This window comes from Grus americana, chromosome 21, assembly GCF_028858705.1.
Source record: "Grus americana isolate bGruAme1 chromosome 21, bGruAme1.mat, whole genome shotgun sequence".
NCBI classification, from domain to species: Eukaryota; Metazoa; Chordata; class Aves; order Gruiformes; family Gruidae; genus Grus; species Grus americana.
In genome coordinates, this window is record NC_072872.1 from 4,524,814 (window position 1) to 4,542,601 (window position 17,788).

Consider the following 17,788-nt stretch of genomic DNA (forward strand, 5'->3'; position numbering starts at 1 on the left):
ATTGTAAAGCAATAAAATTGATCAGATTTTTTTTATGCATGTGAGGCAGATACAGTATTTGGTCTTGCATTTCAGTATACAACTTCCTTAATGTGCTGTATTGATTTATAATTGCTTGAACAAAAACAGTGGTTTTGATGACTTAACCAAGGTGCCCAGAATGGGAAACAAATTCTTTTGTAAATCATTGGATCATAATATATATTGCCAGTCTTTTTGTAGAACATATGCGTATTGTTACCTTTGATTTTTAGATGACGCTTCATTTTGTGTTTCTTTATCTGCTTGGGATTATGTTTCATTTTGGGTTTTTTTTTCCAATGGAGTTGGGGCTATAATCCAAAGCACAGGCTTTTACATGATTTCATTCGCTGGTTTGTTCTTATGCTAAGTTATGTAGTCATTGCACAGAGTAGTAGGCAAGAAAATGATTAGGGGACTACACACAAATTTAAGTCTTAAAAACCTTCGGGTAAAAATTAGTAACCTTAAAGGTGTTTCTGGTGGTGTCAGGGAAAAGAGTTACATGCTCTGTTTAAAAGTAGCCTCTGTGAGTGTGTCATGAAGATCAACTTTTAGAAACAATAATAGTAAACTACATTCAGTGATATGACTCCTTAGATTTTTATATATCACTTGTATAACTTTTTTTTTTCATATCATCATTAGAGAAAGTGTTTTAGAGACTTTGAATCCTGGCTGTTATTTTGGTTTTCTGTTGTGTATTTTGATTGTAGAATCCATGTGAAAGCATATGAGTTGGTTAGCATCTAAATGAAATTAGGATAAGGAGTTTTGTCACTGTAGTAGCTTCTCTCATCCTCAAGATCTCCAAAGCATCCTCAAGCAAGTTCTGCATAGCGTTACCTGCTTTCAAATCAGCAATTTGAAGTAGGAAGACAGCAATAAAATATCACTGCTGATAATAACTCTTCTATATTTCTAACAGTAAGGACTTGCTATTATACTTGTAGTCATACAGGTTTCTAAGGTTGATTTTTCTGATTTCTACTCAGAGTCTCTCTTTGTACTAACAGAGCTCTTAAGGTCATCATTGCCTTTCCGTATTGCTTTTCATGCCTATCTTATTGGAGTGCACAGCTTAAAAGCTGTGGGGCTTGACAGTATCTGCAATATTTAACACTTAAATTGCTGCTGTTAGGAACATCTACAATTTAAATAATTTAAATAAGATGCAATATGTTCCAGAGCTGCCATCTAGTGGAGTAGCAAAGTCTGCGTGGCTGTTGCTGACACATAGGACAGAGTAGGTTTGCTGCATGAATTTGTTGTTTATATTAGAACAAAATAGTAAAAGTAATTTTGTTTTTGAATAAATGAAGGAAGATCTTCCAGAAGGAAGACACTGTCAGGACTAAGCGTAGAATAAGCACCAGGAATTTTACTGCTGGCTCCCCAAATTCCCCTGTATAAGGAACATTAGTTCTTTTCTTCATATTTTAGAAACTAGCTTAAGTTTACATAGTCCTCTAGTAATTATATGGGAGGGGTTCAGTCTAACAAAAAGCCCTCCAAGCTTCAGCAGATCTTGTCTGCCTCTAGTGGTAGCTTTAAGAATTCTGAACTGACAAGAAGTATCAGAAAAGTGGTGTTACTTATGTTTTAGGTATGGGGGGGGGTTTGCATAGAAAGTAATTAAGTTACTAAGCATAAGCTAGAATTAAGCAAACTCTTTTCTCTTTCCGCTAGTGATAAGATTTCTGCTATGTTAGTGTTACCAACAATATGCAGCAACTCATTTCACATGTAACTACCAAGTTGATCTGACCACTTACATGTGTTTACACAAGGCAGAATAAAACCTACTTCTCTGTGCAACATTACACAAGGTCAAAAAGAAAAACATTTAACATAATTGAACAGGTGTATTCAAATAAATCTTAACTAAGGAAGCATTGTTTTCACTCTGGATATGTGCTTACAGAGTTCCATTATTTTGCGGACTGGAATCTACGTGGATTGCTCAGACCTATCTTCATTGTTCTGGGATTTGATCACAGACTGGTTTCCTCTGGTAAGCTGAACTTAATTATTTTGAGAACAAAGCAGCTATGGCACAATATAGGACCTTACATTACACATTTAAGATCAAGCAAGTGGAGTTAACTACTAGTCTGCATCTTAAAGAGAAGCATTTTGAATAATAAATCTGCTTCCTTCGTTGTCCACTTCCTTTGTTATCTTCTCTACCGTTGCTCCCCCTGTTTTGTTTGATGTTGGCATGCCCCTTTTCAATAGGCAGTTTTTCTTGGTTTGATTTAGACTGTTAGTTAACTAGACACTCAAGCCATATAACTTATGTTTTAAGTTGTGGTTCGTTGTTGGGTTTTTTTTTCCCTCCAAAAGCACATTCAGAAGTCAGGTACTTAAGATTGGTTTGGGGCATTTATTAGCAAAAATCAGATCTTTAACACTGGCAACAGCAGACTTATTTCCTGAGCCAGAAACATCAGACTGTTTCAGTTAATAGGTACAAGGAATCAGTTCTTGTCTGTACAGCCACCACTGGACATAAGGATGCATTGTCTCCTGTATATAGCTGTCTCTCCATGTAGGAACCAGTACACATATTCAAGCCCTCTTGAAGACCTGTTTACATACTTGATTCTCACAACGAAGCTCCTACAAAAAAAACCAAACAAGAGTGTACATGTATAGAGTGATCAAAGGAACTGCTTCTAAAAGTGAACATAGATCCTTTGCCATGACTACTGACCACCACTCTGCTGCCATACTAACAGGTTATGCTTAACATTCTGAATTTAACTATACAAGACCGTGAAACAATGAAGTTGTTCCAGCTAAACTAAAATCAAAGCAGCATATGCTCACTATGTACCATCCATTACAAATACTACAGAGCTAGAGAAAGACTTGTGCACACCATGACTACATTACAGATCTTATTTTTATCATCTAGAGACAGAATTAGTAGAAATCTGAAGTAAATACCAAGTGGAGATCGTCTCCTTCAAGCCAGTGAGTCCAGCCCCTGTTCTTCTTCTCACCAGTCTGGACACAGACAAGTTTATCATTTTCCCAGGTAACTAGGCTCTGTGGAAGAAGAAACAAAAAAGTTCCTGTATGACTTTGTCTCAATTCTGCAATATACTCATGGACAATGTCCTTTTTTCCTGGATAAAAGGGAACCTAAGTACTACTCCTGAGAGAAAGTAAAACTCCTTGTTGGTAACTCAGGCTTCTGCCTCTGCATTGCATTAAAACAGTATTCTTGAAACTATTTCAGCTCAAGTAGCTGGGTTGATCATGGCATATTAATTTTGTCACAGCCTCTTGATTTTATATATTCAGTCTTACCTTGCATTTTCTGTTATCCAGGCCTTTGTTATCTTCTTCAAACTCTTCACCAATTTTGAATTGAAGCAAATAATCTCTGAATGTGCTAGTGGTATGGATATAAAATGAATCACCATCTTGTTTGATCACTTTCTGAGGCTTCAGCATTTTTGCTATCTTGCGCGTTGCAAAGTCAATACCTTGGACAGGAGGCAAAAAGGTCAGAGTTGTATCTATCACCAGCCATTTTGACAGCCAGGACTTACCTTTATTACTACTAGAAGCATTTCTTGGACAGTTTGACTTTACTGCTATGCAAGGTTTCGTTGTTAGCTTTTTGGGGTTTTTTTTTGTTTAAAGCTGTATATTACACAGATCAAGTCACATTCTTGTACATTTTACTCTTTGGAAACCAGTTTACTCAATTGTTGCACAATTCCTATGCAAGATTTCTAGGACTTTGAGTCAGAAGAGTCCTTTCAGGAGTCAGAGAGTTGGTTTCACCCCCCACAGACACCCCAAGCTTAGTGTCAGACCTACCCCCGCTTAGCTAGAGGGAATAGTTAATGCCAGTTATCATCCTTTGACAGATGAAAGGCATTATGTGAATTAACAAGAAATTTTTGCATCCTATACCTTAAATAGGGTAAAAGGAAGGGCAGTCCTAAAATGAATTACTCAGGCTTGTTTTCAGAATGTGCCACTTGCTATTAACACTTTTTAAGTGCAACTAGAGAACATCACACTTGTCAAAAGATTTCCTGGTTATTTGTAATCATCAGTCCCTTTTAACAGAATCCTGATATTCTTGATAATACTGAGCTTAAAACAGTGCTTCTAGAGTTGGTTGGTTGGGGGTTTTTTTTCTATTTCTCTAGTGAATATTTGTTTCTTCAGAGGAACAGGCTATCTATTTGGCAGGCAGCTAAATTACATTGCATCCCAATGGCATGCTCCGAGTTGGGTTTTCAGGAAGGGGGTGTGGGTAAAATGGGGGGGCTGTGTATCAATTAATTTAGTTGTTTTCATCACCTAGATAAAAGTGTCATTTTATAGGACCACTAGAAGTTTCTCCCTTTATGCAGGCTTGGGTTGTGATCTTCTTGACAGGCCATGTTCAGCTACCATGTATTGAACCATATGGCTCATCATGCAGTCTGTGTTTGAAGTAGGACTTCATTACTGTGTGCATTACAGAAGTGCCAGAATCTATCAATCAGTCATGTTTTTACATGGTTACCAGTTTATTTTAGCATAGAGGGATTTGAATTCAGTACTGGCAACAGCCATACCCATTAAGCCTTAACATGGTTATAAGAATGTATAAATACAAGCTACTTACAAATCTAGTCTTTAGAGACAGATGTTAAATCCAAGCCTAGCCATGTGCTCATCCATAAGCCTCTAGTTACTCAGCTGATCGGATATTGGCCTCCTCACTCTGCCTAGCCTGGCAGAAAAGTTTTTCATTCTAGCTCAACCATATTGATTTCAGTCCTTGCTTTGTTCACTGTAATGGCAACCAAGCAGGAATAATTAAAGATAGGTTGTAAATTGCCAACAGGATTCTTTGTCTTTACCTTTAGGTAAGTTCCCCCAATTACATGCTGAAAACATCAGTTTACACAAGTCAAAAAGGCAGAAATGGGTGGGAGAGGCAGGGGAAAGAGAAGGCAGCACACAAGGTTGCCTGATGCCACAGTCTGTAAATTAGCTTTGTACAAGAAAGCTAATAAAGTACTGAGAACTTTCTTAGCTCCCCATTAAAGCGCTATTAATATCTCTCTCTAAAAGATCTGAGCAAGGTAAGAGGTTAGCTTCAAGCACTCCAGAAAAGATACAGTTAGAGAGACTTATCAACAAGTCACAGTACCGAGAGAAGTATTTTGTAAGCTGTTTAAAGATAAATGACACTAAGCTAAGAATTGCCTGGAAGTGGCAAATACCCAAGCACTTTTTTTTGTTACTTAACATTTAATTAACCCTAGACATAGGTTCTGTAAGTTTGTGCTCAAAAGCAAGAGAAATTGAGTGAACAGGGCAAACTCTTCCCTGTCTCTGATGAAAGCTATAAAATAAAATATCTACTTTCAATAAGTACTAGGCTGAGAAATTCCTGAAATCTGCAAAGACACTTGGGTGACAGGTTAGTTAATACTGTCTGTTTATCAATAAACAAAGATCCTTCCATTGTTTTTCAGAGGAAAAAAGCTTTAGCAATATTCAGATTATAAACGAACTCAGACTCTTAAAATTTGGGAGGACCCTTATGAGGGAAGGGAGGAAAGACAGAATCAGGTATCTTCACCTACCTAAGGCCACCATATAACCTTCAAAGTTGTCATTGCTGATAAGGTTCCAGGTTCCACTGAAATCCACAGGCATTGCCAAACTGTGGAAAGAAGATACAGTCAACCTCTGACCAAAAAAGCAGAAATGAAGAAGTAGTTTTCCAACGAGGCCTTATATAAGGAAGACTGTGGGTGGGATTACATCCCACAGCCTTTCTGATGGAGGGGAAGGGTACTATGGCTGAGCCAATAGGTGAGAGGGTATTTGTAGCGCAGCCTCGGCTGCACTGGAGGGAAAAGTTCACCATTTCTGAAATCTGCGTGTGGAGCAAATGTTAATAGCCCAAGAGTTGCAATGCAAACCAAAAAGTGGTTTAAACCATTTGGGTCCGTCTTGTATACTTTAAAGAGAATCATGGGCACATTTTGTCATTACTAAAATTCCTTGCATATGTATTAGAGCTGTGGCTTTGTGATCTGAAATCTACATATTTGTTGAAAATGTGATCAACCCACTGTAAATACATGCTATATTTAAACAGACAGGGATTGACTGTTAAACTGTGGATGGTATTGTATCAGCAAATTTTAAAGCAGTACCTATGACACAGTAATAGAGATAAGTATGGTATCTTGTTGGTTTATGTCTGGAGTGAATAGTAGGCAGCATTTTTGTCTAGTGGTTATAACAGAAAAGTGAAAAACAAGTCATGTTTGTATATGTTATTCTCTGACGTGACTCTCAACACAGCTCTACTGTGCCACAGTTTACCTATTTGTGTTCTGGTTTCTTTAATGCTGTTAGTGATATCCTAGTTAAATGAACATACATATACAACATTCTTTATTTTCTCAGATGCCTTACCAGCCAGAAAGTTTGTGTAACAGTTAGGCATGAGACAGCAGATCCAGAGGCCTGAACTCTGCTCCCAGTTCTGCAGCTCTGTATTTATCAGTTTTCCTAGATGGGAAAGAGGACGAATACCTGTTCTTGGAATCCACTTTCAACTCCTAAAAACAGCCAATAACAGTAACAAATTCAAAAAGTACTCTCATGTATATAGAAGATGTAGCTCCTCCCTTTGCTTTTTATTCTTGACACATACAGTAAAGGAGACGATACAGAAGTTATTCCCGCTGATGCTTCATTAGATGCTATACATTGTGGCAGAGCATATAGGGAATAGAGCACAGGATGCAGTAGGTAAGCTTCAGTGTTGGACTTTATCTTCAGCAAAGAAGTGAAAGAAATCTCCTAAGTGATGACCCAGAAATATGTTTTGAAAAGTGAATGTTTGAAGAGAAAGGATATATAAGGAATTTAGAAGTGAGACTGTATTTCCTTTAAAAGATACATAATTCTCCAATCTCTGACAGTTCCTCCATCTGTGGCTACTTTTTGCAAACTATATGCCTTATTGGTACAATTTACCAAGTGAGAAATATTAATTTAATAATCCTGAACAACTAGGCACCCTAGAACTGCTAAGTACAGGAGAGCTAGATAACTTTGTATCTCAGTTTCCTCATTAGTAAAAGAGGAAAACAATCATTCCAGAAGTTACATGTATGTTTTGAGCATTAGCTTAATCCCACATTTTAAGTGGTCAGATGGGACAGTAATGAGCACCACAATGAAGGCTACATGAGAAGAAAAACCCAAAACTGATGGGCAAGGGAAATTTTAACTGTGTTGTTACCATAGTAAAAAAGGGATTTGGTATTCTGAATCTTGAATGAGGAAACTCACCAATAGCTACTACATTTATCTATTTACTGACTTGGGTTAGGATGAATAAAAAGATAATATTTTGCAGAGAAAATTAAGTTTCCCTGAACTTTAGCTACATTTTTGGAGCTGACAGTTTGACCTATATGACTCACAGAATCATGCGAGTAGGAAATCAGGACGTCAACGCTTGTTTCCTGTTCGCAGATGGATATTGTTCTCTAACCTATACTAAACTAGGAATGGCACAGAGAAATGCAGATAAATGTTTCCTCTGGACTCAAGTAGTAACATTTCACCCATAATTTGTTATTACGAGGTTATGGTAGTAAAACACTGTTGCAATACTACTGACTCTTCCAAGTAAAGAGAAGTCAGTACTTGGGTAAGTCCTGTGTAAAAGCCTGGATATAACATTTTCATTTAAAATTAAGATTATGCAGACTGTCTGGGATGTGGTGCCTCTTTCTATAAATCAGTACTTAATCTCAAATTCAAAATCTCAAAGACTTTTAAATGTACTAGGGTTACTATTTCAAGGCTCAGCCAAAGAATTGCCTATGGAACTTTTTGTAAGAACTGCTGAGTGCCCTGGTCACATCCTATGATGCTTCATTTCTTTCTCCTTTACAAATTCCCAATTTTCTTTACATGGAAAGAATATTTTCCATTTCCATCTTAATTGCTGTGCAGCCTTGAGCATCTAACATATTCCATTAAGGATGTGGCCTCATTACAGAAGTAAAGTGGTTCCTGCTGCTGTTGCAATATTTATAAAATATTTTGGGTCTGAATTACACATATGGTGTAAGGGCCCTATGCTCTGTTAATAGAGCAGAACCAAATGCAGTGATGTAAAATAAAAAGCCTCATTTTTGTTTGTAGAACATCTGTCAATGCATTATAACTCTTCTATAAATAAGTTCAGTGAACTGCATTATTCACAAACCTTAGATTTTCAAGTATGTAGATTCTCTTTTAGATCTAGTCCGCTCTTGAAAGTTATACCTAACATAGGCCACATCACTGACTGTGTTGATATTTGTAACTGATTGGAACAGTAGATTGTCAGTGTGCGCTTACTTCCAGTGTTGTAACAGGCAGGTTTCTGGATCCCGCTAGTAAAACAAAAGATTCAGCAGTCAGCGTAACTTTTGAACAATGTTCTGTTTTGTAGACAAAACTGTGCTGACATCATTCTACCTACTTAAAAATCATGCAGTCATCAGACATCAGATTTGGTTAATAACACGATGACTAAAATTAGCATACTACATGCAATTTATTTTATTGAAAGACCCATCACACATTACTACATTAAAACCCAGTGAAATACAATTGTTTGAAGACCAAAGCTTTATAAAACATCCTATTGAATTTGCAGTTTCTCTAGAATTACACAAAGTGCACTAACACACAACAGCATCATTATTTAGAAGAATAAACCTAGACTTAAAGTGCAATTTTACTCTGAAAAGTGACCACATAAATAGGGTGCTTTCCCATTAGAAAGATCTGCTCTGTTTATTCAGAAGCACACCGTTGGACTTGAGTGCTGAAAATAAATCCTTCCCTCTATTCTTGCCAGTCACAGACAGTGAGCAAGAGAGAAAAGTAGATCTTGTCCTTTCCTATGCACCATCAATAATATAGTTATCTTCAATCAGTTATGGCAGCTTGATTGCTAAGGTGTCAAGGGAGGCATAATTTATCCTTCGGTACCTTTATTACTACTGATGATAAATGAACCCTGCCTTATTATCAAAGGACAGTGTAAGCTTGCCTGAGCTGTAGGGGAAAAAATGGCAGACTGAGCACATTTGATGCAGGAATCACAAAGCAAAAAAACCCTAAAAATGCTTGATCCTACTTTCTGTCACAGTGCAGTTCTAAGTTGTGACTTGATTTTATTACACTAATGTCCTTGTAGATTCTCGGTAGACAGCAACCATTACAGGCTGGAGCTTGCAGAAATTCTAGTGCATGGTAATTGCAGAATTTCACGTGGGGCTCCAAGTGTGCATGCCTGATGCTAGCTCCACTGTTGCTTACAGATTTTCCTGACAGTGTCTCGACTCCCGTGCTGGGTTTTACAGGAGCCTTGCAGGCCCTAGGGCCACCCATGATGTTCTGTGTTTGGTTTCTGGCTTCCAGACTCCCACTAAGCTACTCAGGAAGCCTACACCTCTGCCTCAGATCACTGGGGATCTCCTGCCCAGGGAAGGAGGATGGCAGGTTGTCACGGTTATGATCCTGGAATATGTCCCTGGTTCTAGACTTGCCCAACAGCATCTAGGCTTCCTGCCCTGAAAGTCTCGCATGCTGCTGGATTTGTTGATCTGAAAAATGTGAACAAAGTCATCTTGTGGAAATCATATGAAAAAGCTGTTGACCCATTAGGTAGCATCTTGGAAACCTTGACATTTTTAATAAGGCACATAATCCAAACAAAAATGGGATGATGGCAAATAAAGGGAGGTAGACTTCTATCACGATGACATTCACAGTGCCCCTCTGGTTTATATTCACATAATACAGACAATATACCATTAAATTCAAAAGCAGATTTCTAGCAAAGAAAAACAATTCACTTATGTAGTCTTAATATTCTAGCATTTCTTCTCAACTGCAGTCTAAGAGAACAATTCTGGCTATATACATCTGGCTCAACAGTAAAAGCTCATGTATTATTTGAAATAAAGGGAAGACTGACTGAGAATCAGTGCAATGACACTATTATTAATTTATATCTGTTAAATCAATGGCTATAAACCAGTTTCTGAAGTAGGTCTGTCCTTCCATGAGAAACAGCGCTGAGCTTAATGTACAGCTCTGGAAACATGAATGGAAAAGTAAAGCACAAGGCATTTCTGGGAGCAAATTGCATGATGGCAGACAAACAGGCTGCATATTTGAAAGGCAGGCAACTCAAAGCATGGTATATCTAGCACCACTTCAGCCAGGAGTAAATTTTTTTGCCTTCCAGGATAGAGCTAAATAACTTCTTTGAGGTGCACCACATGTTGGCAATTAAAAAAAAAAAAAAAGAGTTACATAGATTTACTATCAGTAAGTGGTACATTTTGAAATTAAATGGCTTTGTTAAGACACTGTAAGTTATTAAAAATACTTGTGTTGGTATTTTATAAATAGCAGTCAGAGCAGTCTGAGCTAAAACTAATCAGAACATTTTCATTTGTTTTTAATTTGTAATTCTCATATGCAATTGTGAATTCTTATACTTAGTTCACTGCACTGTGACAAAATGTTTAAATGTGAAAATCTTATTGTTGGATTTAAAAAAAGATTGGGTAGGTCCAATTACTGAGTGCACCAAACCTCAACAGCAATTACATATGTATTAAAGCCACAGAATTACCCCACTATTTACTTAAAAAAGACAAACAATAAACCAACCCCCCAAACCCACATTTTCCTGTACTGAACCATAGCTTTTTTCACAGCAGAAAGTAAGGTAGTTGTATAGTGCCTGTTAGTTCTTGGAATCGCTTGCATGTTTCTGTAAGGGAGCCAAGACAACCCCAGCATTCCTGTCTTCACTCTCTGGACTATACAGATTATTTTTTTCTATGTATGCTTGAACTACATCAGGCACTAGGTAACGAATGCTCTGGCCCCTCTGCAGCGCTCTCCTGATCTTGGTGGAGGAAATGTCATTTGTGATCCATTCTTCCACAAGGTGAATGTTATTCTTATGTCTCCACAAAATATCGGATTCATAGATGAACTTCTGAACGTTGTTTCCAGCCCTACTGATGCATACAAGGCCATGATTCTCCACAATTTCAGTGATGTCCTCTAATTTCCACAGATTGGGGATCCCAAAAGATTCCAGCATGTCACTTCCACAAAGCAGTTTAACCTGTGGGACACCTTAAAAAGAAAAATAATTGAGAAACAGGGGACATTTCATTTCTAGGCTAACTCTCTGTATCTTTGGTTAAGATGAGACAATGGAATCAAATAAAAAAAAAATTCAGAGTATATAATTCATAATTAGTAGCCTCAATACAGGATTTTTCTGAAAAAAGGTTATGAGAGTCCCTTTCTTGAAAAGGATAAACTCTCATATGCTCATTTAGCCTTGGGGTGAATCAATCACTGTGAGGATCAAAGTAAAATAAAATATAGAGAAAAATCCAGAATACCTAAGTGCGAAAGGGTATTGTAATGCTGTTAAAACTTCTATGATGTTACAGAAGAGGAGCTAGCTTTTACAGGACAGGGGGCAGAGGGGATTATGTAAAAGGAAAGAAAATACAACCAAAAAAACCCACAAAATCATAGACTGTGTGACCTGACTTCAGAGGACTCTTCAATACTATGTTTTACAGGGAATCTAGAGAAGCATGCAGATAGAAACCACCTTAAAGTAATGGAAGCAAAACTGAGAGTGCCTCAATTTGCGGCTTCCAGTAATGTCACAGGGTGGCAGGAATATAGTAAAACAGCTGTCAACACAATATGAAAAAAGCCTGCTTGACGCTGTTGGGCTTTTCTGTGAACACATTGACTTTAAAACACTATAAATTAAACAGTAGAATTTGGAAAGGTTCAAGGGAAGAAGTCAGGCAGAAATCAAGATTTGCTAATATAAAAGATCAGTCGTTATGCAAGGCCATTCAAATTCTATATGAGTACATATAATTGTACATGTTAAGCTAAAGAACTAAAATTAAGATGTAAAAGCAATAAGCAAAATAAACACTACCTAAAATTACAAAGCCAAGCCACACCTTTGCATGAAGTTTTAAATTACACTTCAAAATGATCCTGTACCCAGATACATTTTGAATTTCAGGACTTAATCCTGTCCTTTCTTTCTTCAGCAACTTATAATATCATCCAAAATTCTCAGCTGTTTAGCAGAGTTTAGCAAAGTTCTGTAGGTAAAATGGATAGCTCAGACCTTTTTCAGTTCAAATTTCTATTACCTTGAGTATTTTTCATGTCCTATAAATTTTAGCCTTACAGTCGTCTTGTTATGAAGCCTACTACTTTATGCTGTGGGATCTAAGGGAAAAAACTTACTTACCCAGTGAAATCAGTACCAAGAACTAGCATAAAAAAAGTTACTCATCAGCACAATTCCCTTGAAGCAGCAAGTATCATTAAGCATTTAATTTGCAAACAGACTTAACTTTTTATATCTGGACTCTGATTTTTCTTTTTAATGGGGTCATGCCTATTTGGTTCCTGTTTCCTCTTCCGTCCTGGCTTTGTTAAAGGTATAGCATTCTGCAGACTATTAGTGGGATCAGGAGATAAAAGCTTTTGATGATGATACCTGCAAAACAGATGAATTTTAGGTATTTTTAAGATGTAGGACACTATAGGGAAGAGTATGGCCCACTAAATAATCTTTCACCACTTCCTCCTGCAGTACCTTCACAGACAATCCATCCAAGAACTGATCTGCTAGAACAGGAACTTGTGAGAACTGGGTCGTAAGGTGGTCAAAGTGCAAAGTTTTCAAAGCAACAACTACAAGGTTGATTTGTTTCTTTTTTAACAAAAAATTGTTTTGAAAATAAGAACCTCAGTGAAGTAGCAGTGACTGAAAGAGTAAAAAACATAAAACTTAAAAAAAAAGATATTCCATCAGACAATTCTTGTGCCAGCCTTTAAATACACAAATGGGCAGCGTAGCATAATCAGAATCAAATGGGGGAAGCTTGTGTAGCTTGTGTCCACTCTATTCTAGTCTCTTGTCCTTCCTCATGAATACCTTTTCAGCACAAAAATTGCATAAAGTGTAAGAAACAATGTATCTTAAAAATTGTTCACAGGCTCACTTTTTGTACATTTAGGACTAATGGTGCAATCTTTCAGTTACAATGCTCATATAAATAGTAATCTCCCGTCACTGAGTCTATTCGTATGATTTGGGGTTAGCCTGCTATTATTCTAACTTGTTAGAGCTAAGACTGTTCCTTATCCTTCTATAGGTTCTTGAAACTTTTAGGGTTTGGCTGAAGAATACCTTAAAACTTTTAGTGTTTCCAACCACTCACTCTGGCTGCTTTCCCAATCATCAACTTCCACCCAATCTGAGTTTTTTGTAGCTAGTTTTGCCATAGTTACTCGGTGATTCGCACTGATCAGACCTTTCTTCTTATATGCATCACCTACTGGCGAAATTATTCCTTTGATTACTTTGTATTTTCCTGGGGAAAAAACACATCACACAAGAACATGAGAAGTGGTTGAGCAGATGTTACTTCCGCTGTGTTGTATTTAAGCTATTACATAACCTTTATTCACTGCAATCTCTACGAACACCAATGCCAGCTCTGACAGCCAGCCCAGTGGAAAAGTACGGTATGCTTCTGCCATTGTGCAAGGCAGCACAATTAAAGATTTAGTAAAATATATTAGAAAAATGTATTTCTATAAAGAAAAATACAAAACTCATGCTTTAGCTCATTAAAATTAGTAATAAGCAACACATATGTAAGACTGTTCTCTCATGTATTTGGCCTACATGATTTTGTATGATACATACATGCACACTAGCTTCAATATCTGATTAGTATATCCAAAAATATCTGTCACTGTCAAACAGGCATATATATACACAAGATATTCACCTTAAGTGTCTAGTTATCAGAGCTGTTTGGAATGATATAAATTACCATCCTACCTGTTTCATGAAAGTAGTCTTTAGCCAGCTCAAATAGCCTTAGATGCATGTTGGTAATGGGATTGAAGGACCCACAGGCCAGCAGTACGACTTCAGTCTTCTTGTCAGAATCTTCCATAGCCATTCCTCACAGCTACAGAGCCAAGTGGAGAATGTTGGTGCTAGTTACCAGCCACTACAACAAAAGACAACATTAAAAAATAGTTATTCCTGCTTATTTGTGCTGCCCATAAGCAGAAGATTACATTTTATATGCTCTTGGTATGTGGGAAGAGAGTGCTATGGACTAAAAATGAAAACAACCAGTCTACTTTGTGTTGCAGAAAGTAAGTGGTAGGCGTACCAGTGGAACAGATGATAGAAGAATAGTGAATTAAAAAAAACTTTAGTAAAAGCTGAAATTAAATACCAGATTTTTTTTCCTTTTTTAAAATACAACAGCACTGTTCCAATTTTGAACTTCAGTTTCAGAAAGCTGCTTAAGAATTGATGAAAATAAGGAAATTTCACTCCTTATCTTTTTCATTTCTCTTCACACTACATGGATTTTTGCTTCTGTGTTCTTTTCTTTCATGAGAATATTCTGGCTTGCCAAGATGGTTTCCCCTAGCCTGGCCCTGAACAAATGGAAACTGGAGTATGTTATGGGCCATCCTCCTGCTGTTGCTGTTTGTGAGATGTCTGAGACATCTATGTTGCACACTGAGTAGTCTGCCATTGTTTTACAGCAAAATCACCGCCTGCAAAAATCCCACAAGGTCACCCTCATGTTCTGTCTCCTTTACAAAGGAGCTGCATGATGTTCGCAGCCACCACAGTGGTGAGATATTACAGCTAAATCTTGCAACAGCTACTAACATCAAATAACCCTTGAATAAAAGGAAGTCTTGCAAGGCTTCATATTTTGCCACTGTTAGTACTTCCCTGTGCTTTCCAGAGTTTCACAAACTTTTAAAATATTCGTTATTACTGCAGTGTAGTTCAGCATTTGAAGGGTTTCGTGTTAGTTGGAATGCAGTCTTCACAGGGGCATCAGCTAGAAGAGTTGCTATGGGAACAGGCAAGGAAAGGAGTTAGACTTGCCTTTGTAATGCATAAAGCCCTACTTTCTAAAGAAAGTGACTCATGCTGCAAATTTTAAAAGGGTTGATTTTCTCCTTTAAAAAAAAAAAGCAAGGGCAAAAATAATAGAAAATTTTAAGATGAAAATATATAGTGCCTTTTCTGGAGTTAGTCAAATGTCCTTTTTCATGCTGCTAGCTAATTTTACAGTCTTCAGAAACAGGCAATTATTGCATCATAAACTCACCTTGTAGCGCTTCATATCTGCATAGAAATTGAGAATATAAATATAATTTAATAGTTTGTATAAAACCTCAGTCTCCTAATTTGCACTGATATCCTCTGTCTAGCACTGTTTTCATAGAAAACAGCTGCATGGTTGATGTGGAGAGCAGAGGAAATGACAGACAGTTACCATCACACGATTACCTTCACTATTACGTCATCCTTATAACCAACACAACCCCATCAGAGCTGGGATCTGCTTTGTATGAAATGACCTTCATACAGCTCTCACTTTTTTGGGAAAGCTATGCAATTTGTACATCCCAGCAGAGAAGAAGAAGGCTAGGTTGCAGTGATGATTATTAAAGCCCAGCCACTGCCTGAGCTATGGAACTAGGCCTATTCTTAATGTATAATAACAGAAGTAGTTTTGATGAATTATGTATAATTTGGCACTGCTTGACACAATTTTAATTATTGCAGCTTGACCACAAGATCCAAACTAGCAGCCCAGCTCCTGCTATACAGAGATGAGAGAGATCTGCATGCAGGTGTTTAGCTTCACAAAACTGAGAACAGTCTTAAAATAATTAATACTGTTTTATGTCGAATGCGAAATGAAATACCAGCAAATTTTTAGGAAGTATTAGTAAAACCTCTCTACAGAGGCTTAAGAAGGGGAAAGTGAAATGGCCTTCAATCAGATTGTCCGTACGTGTCAGACATCCTGGATCATTTTCCTTCTTCAGATGAGGTGCCCTGTGATGTAGTCTTTTACATACATGCTTGTATATAATCTCATCATGCTGATACATGATCTTACCAATATTTAGCGTGTACTACTGCAATCCTGCTAGTGCTTAGCTGGGTTCGACACATATTTGCACTAAAAACCATCAAAGCGCGCCTACAGTAGGTTTTGGGATGGTTCTGAAAACCAACCTGTTTGTTTCTGTGGATAAGTGGGTAATTGTGCGTATGCTTTCCTCAATCTCATTTATATTTCAGCGGTAAATATTTATTAAACATGCTTATCTCTCTGTGGAGTATAAACATCACCAAATAGTATGTTTATGGCGTGCAGGCTGTGGCTGGAAGCTCTCACATGCTAAGCACTCCAGCTTTCGGTGCGTTTCAGCAACCTCCTCCCCACAGCTCCACGCCGCAGAGGCCAGCACGGGTACAGCCCCCGGCCGTGCGCTGCACAGGATTAGGCCCCAGCCCAGCGAGTGCCCCGCCGCCGCCCCGAGCCGGCCGGCCGCGCCGCCCCGCCGCCGCCTGCGCTTACCGCCCGGGGCCGCGCCGCCAGCTCCGCGCAGAGGGGCTGCACTGGGCGGCGCGGCGGCCGCTCGCTCTCATTGGCCCGGGCGCGCCGGAAGCGGCGCCGGTCGGAGGCGGCTTCTCGCTCCCGGCCTGCCCTAGGTGAGGCGGCAGCGGTGGTGGGTCTGGGCAGCGCTCAGGGCGGCCTGCGGGGCCGGGGCGGGCGGCGAGGGCGGCTGCGGCCTCCTGCAGGAGGGGGGCCGGGCGGACTGACCGTCGCGACCTGCGGGCGCGAAGGAGGAAGAGCTGGGCTGGAGCCCTGGCCTCGGGTACAGGCAGCAGGGCTCGGGCACTGCCCCGATTCCTCCTCGGTTCTCCTCCCCCCCGGGCCTCCTGTTCGCTCTCCTCTCGCACCGTTCCGGCGGGGAGGATCGCGCTTCCTTCGCTGCCTGCCGGAGCTGTTGGTGTTAGTGCAAACCTCAGAACTTGCTGGTCAGCGGCTGGTGAGCCGGTGCGTGACCCTGGGACATCTATCCCCTTGATTGCTACCGTCGGCTAGCTGCCTGCTCCTCTTTGGTACCCAAAGAAGCGCGAATTTCCTCTAGAGTGCTCTAGTTTGTGGCAGCTAATGGTTCTGTCGAAGGTGTTCATATGCTTCAGACACCTGCATCCGGGTTGTTATCCCTTAAATAGTTTCCTAAGGGGCAGTTGAAGGGTAGAAGCTGTTGTTTCATATAGCAAGACCTCAATATTCCAGTAATTGCTGTTTGGTTTCAAATTTGTTTGGTTTTATGTGCTGTGGCTGTTTGAGTTATTACCTTGGTGAACCGCCTCTTGCTACAATGAGAACAATCCTGTAGACCTAGCCTAGCGTTTCCGTATTTCCACTACAAGGATCTCCAAATGTTTTGATTCAGTGTTCCATCATCAAGATATTGCATAATTTTATTGATACTTGGAGCATTTAAAAATAAGTTTCAAGTTGTTGATACACAACAATAAAATGTCCTTTCTCCTAGGAGTGTAATGTAACAACTTAAAATTTTCATGTGAAAACAGAAAATGGCTTCAAGAGGAACAACGGAGACCAGTAAACTAAAACAAAACTTGGAAGAGCAGTTGGATAGATTAATGCAGCAGCTTCAAGATCTGGAGGAATGCAGGTAATAAAAATAGATGCTTTCCTCTTAGATGGTAATATTTTCTTAAGTGGTTGGCAGAAGAAAAGGGTACCTTTCA

At 38.9% G+C, this 17,788-nt stretch overlaps 3 protein-coding genes across 9 annotated transcripts in view; 1 reads left to right on the plus strand and 2 right to left on the minus strand.

Moving 5' to 3' along the window:
- Positions 1-17,788, plus strand: part of LZIC (leucine zipper and CTNNBIP1 domain containing) — a 31,706-nt gene that overhangs the window by 778 nt on the left and 13,140 nt on the right. The window contains exons 2-3 of one of the 5 annotated variants that reach the window (XM_054849602.1): positions 1,963-2,035; positions 17,569-17,712. In XM_054849602.1, coding sequence (XP_054705577.1) covers positions 17,612-17,712 — 101 coding nt within the window. In that variant the 5' untranslated portion in view covers positions 1,963-2,035; positions 17,569-17,611. Of the gene's footprint in view, positions 1-1,962; positions 2,036-16,575; positions 17,061-17,568; positions 17,713-17,788 lie in introns of those variants that run through there. The other 4 variants (XM_054849603.1, XM_054849599.1, XM_054849601.1 and 1 more) reach the window with 4 other exon arrangements.
- On the minus strand, positions 2,388-5,735 carry RBP7 (retinol binding protein 7). Its single transcript, XM_054849604.1, has 4 exons — positions 5,631-5,735; positions 3,340-3,518; positions 2,974-3,075; positions 2,388-2,643 (listed from the first exon to the last, which is right to left on the minus strand). Exons 1-4 carry the CDS (start codon positions 5,701-5,703, stop codon positions 2,593-2,595), a joined length of 405 nt encoding a protein of 134 aa, XP_054705579.1. The 5' UTR covers positions 5,704-5,735; the 3' UTR covers positions 2,388-2,592.
- NMNAT1 (nicotinamide nucleotide adenylyltransferase 1) lies at positions 8,605-16,708 on the minus strand. Of its 3 annotated transcripts, none has more exons than XM_054849595.1 (5): positions 16,578-16,708; positions 14,003-14,177; positions 13,343-13,526; positions 12,501-12,646; positions 8,605-11,232 (listed from the first exon to the last, which is right to left on the minus strand). In XM_054849595.1, exons 2-5 carry the CDS (start codon positions 14,124-14,126, stop codon positions 10,832-10,834), a joined length of 855 nt encoding a protein of 284 aa, XP_054705570.1. In that variant the 5' UTR covers positions 14,127-14,177; positions 16,578-16,708; the 3' UTR covers positions 8,605-10,831. The 3 variants fall into 3 exon arrangements, with proteins under 3 accessions (XP_054705570.1, XP_054705571.1, XP_054705572.1); XM_054849596.1 differs by lacking the exon at positions 16,578-16,708 and adding an exon at positions 16,232-16,543; XM_054849597.1 differs by lacking the exons at positions 12,501-12,646; positions 13,343-13,526.

Coding starts and splice junctions, on each gene's coding strand:
- RBP7 (XM_054849604.1), bottom strand. CDS start 5,703: ATGCCTGTGGATTTCAGTGGAACCTGGAACCTTATCAGCAATGACAAC. Junction 3,519..5,630: donor AGGTTATATGGTGGCCTTAG/GTAGGTGAAGAT, acceptor CTCCTGTCCAAG/GTATTGACTTTGCAACGCGC. Junction 2,644..2,973: donor AAGGAGACGATCTCCACTTG/GTATTTACTTCA, acceptor TTTTTTTTGTAG/GAGCTTCGTTGTGAGAATCA.
- NMNAT1 (XM_054849595.1), bottom strand. CDS start 14,126: ATGGCTATGGAAGATTCTGACAAGAAGACTGAAGTCGTACTGCTGGCC. Junction 12,647..13,342: donor GAAACACTAAAAGTTTTAAG/GTATTCTTCAGC, acceptor TCTGTTTTGCAG/GTATCATCATCAAAAGCTTT. Junction 11,233..12,500: donor TCAGAGTCCAGATATAAAAA/GTTAAGTCTGTT, acceptor TTTCTTTTTAAG/GTGTCCCACAGGTTAAACTG.